The sequence below is a fragment of the Hyla sarda genome, chromosome 11, assembly GCF_029499605.1.
Source record: "Hyla sarda isolate aHylSar1 chromosome 11, aHylSar1.hap1, whole genome shotgun sequence".
Taxonomy (NCBI): domain Eukaryota; kingdom Metazoa; phylum Chordata; class Amphibia; order Anura; family Hylidae; genus Hyla; species Hyla sarda.
Window position 1 is genome coordinate 95626033 of NC_079199.1, and position 4360 is coordinate 95630392.

The following is a 4360-nucleotide window of genomic DNA, read 5'->3' on the forward strand; positions in this document are numbered from 1 at the left end:
ATTTTATTGCATCTATTTATGTTAACATATTTACATAGAATGTCATCAAATCCATATAATCTACTATCTTGGTTCCGATTTTCCCTACTTCACTTACCTGGTTTCTAACATCACATAATCTCATTTATATCCTATTCTCCTCCTAAATTTCATATATATAGCCTAGAGAACTGAGACACCCACTGTCTGTTCACTTTATTATTTTATGTCCTTATTTATTATTCATTTAGCGAAATGTATTATATTATAAATGATTTATTTATTTGTGTATTCATTTATTAAGGTAATTTATTATGTCTTTATTATATTATCTATTTATTTATTATTATTTAATGTATATATATATATATATATATATATATTATTTATTATATGTCTTTATTATACTATGTATTTATTTATTATTTATTTATTTATTTACTGTATATATATATATATATATATATATTTAGTGCATTTATTATACTATGTCTTTATTATTTATTTATTTGTGTATTTATTATATCATCTATTTATTATATTATGTATTTATTATTTATTTAGTGTATTATATATTTTATATTTTTGATTAATTGTATATATTATATGATGTATTTATTAACTTAATTTATTTACTTATTATTTTTTCTTTAGTGTATTTATTATATAAAATATTAATTATTTATTTATTCAGTGCATTTCTTATATTATGTATTTATTTATTATTTATTTTGTGTATGTATTATATTAAGTATAATATAAAGTATTAAATATAATATAAAGTATAAGTATTCATTTATATATTATTAAAGTATCTATCTATTATTAATGTATTTATTACACATTCATAGAACTTTACATCACGCATCGGTGTCCGTGTATTATTGATAGCATTTTATTTTGTCTTTGTGTTGCTTTTTACTGTAATGTTGTCCATGCCTGGAGCTGGCCAGTTGCCTACAACTGTTGGGAAGCTGAGGACATCTTTTCATTGGTTTGGCAAGTTTTCAGTGTTACCATGACAACGATCTTCGACCTCCCATCCGTGCAGCACGCCTGTGTGTGTGTTTCCCTTTTAAGAGCATTCGTCTTCTCTCCTCCCTTTCTAAGCTGTCATTCGATTTCTTGAGGGCAGAACGTAGCTCATCGCCGAAAAGAAGCAGCTTTATTTCCAAAGGAGAAGCAGACGGGCGATAACACCATGATAATCGGCTCAGGATAATTTGTTCGAGCGGTGAGAAAGGAGAGAATTAGCCCGAATCATCCCCGTCCTAAGCCGCAGCTGAGGCCGATCGTGGAGAGACAGAATGAGGAGCAATAGGCGGTGATGCAATGCAGACGGTCTGCAGGGAAATGATTCTACTGGGGAGCAAAGTCATGAACAGGGACCGTATTGCCAAGGTAGGCTGCTGATTTCTACAGATCGCTGGATAATAATACGTACGTCTTAAGGGTATCCAAAATACTTCAAGACGGATCGCGCGGTGGAGCACAGGGTAAAAGCCCGGGGAGCTATGAAGGATAAAGACTTCATGCCCAACAAAGAAAGGGGTAAACCTGCTACGTATACCGGAGATAAGAAAGCAAGAATGGCCGCCAAGACCAACCAAAAATGGGTGAGACTCGCAACCGTCTTCGCCTATGTACTCTCTGTATCGATGGCGGCAATCATTCTGGCCATCTACTACAGCTTAATATGGATGCCGGTGAGATCCAGCAGTGGTAACAGCAGCAATGGCAACCTCAGCCAAGTGGTTCCCATGGCTCTTCTCAACGAAACCAACACGACTAGGCCCGAGGCCTCCGAGTTTGGCAGCATAAGTCAAGCCCCAGGGAACATGAAGGGACTGGGAAACGTAAGGAGGTCTCGCGAAACCAAGGCCGATCAAGAAAATCAACCATCAAGGAACCGGGAGAAGATGTCTGGACCTTATGAGCAGCCAACGGATGGGAGGCAAGAGGTGGGCATGGACAGCTTGATCTTGGCAGATGGTGATTTCGATAGACAGTCTTCTAAGAAAGACAGGCTTGTAGACCGCATCGGGAGATAACCAAGGATGTTGGGATGTTGTTACCTGCACCACATGTTATATCTATGTATGCATGGGGGGGGGATATGGATTCGGTTCTCCGGTGCCGGGAGGATCTGCAATGCCCCGCAGTCCCATCAGTCCGCAAAAGGATTACAAGAACCGACGTCTCCTTGGACCAATATTAGCTAATGATAACCGGGAATAGATTAACCCTTTGTTTGCCTTTTGCATGTAAAAGCCTCCACGTTACCTCTTGCCTCACCAGACGACAATGACAGGAGGTGCTCATGCATCCCCGAAAACAACAGCCGATAATTTTCTTCCTAACCTTGTTCCTTTCTTTCTGGTAAATAATTAGATATGGAATCCAGAATATGCCTAATTTATTACCGGTATCGGTAGGTTAGTTGGTCTCTAAGTGATTAAGCTGCTGTTCATAGGGGTGGGGGGGGGAGGGGTATATCTGAATTTTTTTGACTAGGTAGAGCCTTATCTTTTTTATTGACTAAATCTTAAGTGTGATATGCAGTTATACAAAGTAATAATGAATCATAATATTTTTAGGCAATTCTTATGGAGGCTGAATGAACTCCAGTGACCTGTTTACATGTTTTGTAGGAACATTACGTCATGTCGGAGGAAATGGGAGCAGTTAGTGATGTTTACTGCACGGCAATGCCTAGGCCTTGTTTACACTTAGAATTTTGCATGCAGTTTTTGTTTTATTTATTTATTTTCACCGAAATTGGGTTTAGATCTAAAATAATCGGGGATCTGTTACCATCACATTTTTGGGGGCTATAATAACATATGCTATGCATAATATATTGACCTTATTAGATTAAACCACTGTTTCCCAACCGGTGCGCCACCAGCTGTTGCAAAACTACAACTCCCAGCATGCCCAGACAGCCAAAGGCTGTCTGGGCATGCTAGGAGTTGTAGTTTTGCAACAGCCGGAGGCGTGCTGGTTGGTCAGCATTACTTTTAGACAACAAAATGAGGTCACAGTGAAAATAGAAAAACACATACTCATCTACCTTGCTCCTCGGGGGTCCCCCTGCCATGTTTTCTGGTCCCTCCACTACTTCCAAGATGAACTCAACCAATCAATGACTAGTCATGTTGTAGCAGGTGATTGGCTAAGAGGGCTGTCACTGCCGAGAACATTCAAAGGGGGACTAGGAACATCACAGAGGGGAGCGAGGTAGGTGAGTATGTGTTTTTTTTATTTTATTTATTTCATTAAGGCCCCAGCACAAAAGGAGTTAATTTTTAGAAATCAGTATAGGCTTTTAAGTCCCATGAAAAAAAAGTATAAGTAGTATAAGTAGTAGGCTACATTAGCGTTAATAAAGTCAATGGAAACGCCGCACATACGCTGCGTTACATTTTGCAAAATCTATTGTGGGTATGCCAACATATACCTCCAATGTAGCCCCTAAAGGGGTTACAGAGCTGCTTTCTTACAACAACAGCGCCACCCCCTGTCCTCAGGTTGCATGTGGTATTGCATCTCAGTTCCATTAAATTGAATAGAGCTGGGTTGTAATAATACACACAACCTGAGGACAGGTGTGGCGCTGTTTTTTGGAAGAAATTATCTCTGTTCTTCTATTCCTGGATAACCCCTTTAAGGATCTGTTCACACGTACAGTATCCTGCACATGTATGATATGCAGGATTTGAAGCGGCAGAGTCCAATGTAAACTAAAAGACTGAACACAGCTTTAAATTTGCAGCTTCGCATCCTAAGCCTATTTGATACTGTACATGTGAATACACGCTAAAGGGATATTCCAGTCTCCAATAAAAAATATGCTATAGATAAAAAAAAAGCAATACTTACCTTCCCCCCAATCCCCTGCTATAGCTCCCGTTTTGCTGCTACAGGTCTCTCACTGCTCCTCTCTTTGAATTGCTTTGAGATGATAGGTTGGGGCAGGACCTGCTCGCTCATCCAATCACTGACGGTGTCCAGTCTTGGCCAGTCATTGGCTGGGAGGACAGGTCCTGTACCAACCTCACGTCTTGGGAACACAAAGAACTGGAAGGAGTGGGCAACCAGGGGAAGGTAAGTATTGCTTTTTTTTCAACCGCTCCAAAATTATATCACAATTTTTGGGTACTGGAATACCCTTTTAAACAATGTGGGAATAGGGCCTTATATTTCAAAATTGCACTGTGTGAACAAGGCCGGAACAATACATCTTGTTTTTTTTTTTTTCGCTGATCCCTAATAAGGGGAATAGGATAGGTGATAGCTATATCATTTGCTGCAGGGTCTCCCAACCAGTGTACCTCCAGCTGTGGCAAAACTACAATTCCCAGCATGCCCGGACAGCCAA

The 4360-nt window shown here is 39.3% G+C and overlaps 1 protein-coding gene across 1 annotated transcript; it reads left to right on the forward strand.

The window, feature by feature from the left end:
* The first annotated feature begins 1493 nt into the window (after positions 1-1493).
* Positions 1494-2030, forward strand: INAFM2 (InaF motif containing 2). The gene has a single exon (XM_056545130.1). The coding sequence runs from the start codon at positions 1494-1496 to the stop codon at positions 2028-2030; it is 537 nt and encodes a 178-aa protein (XP_056401105.1).
* The last annotated feature ends 2330 nt before the right edge of the window (positions 2031-4360 follow it).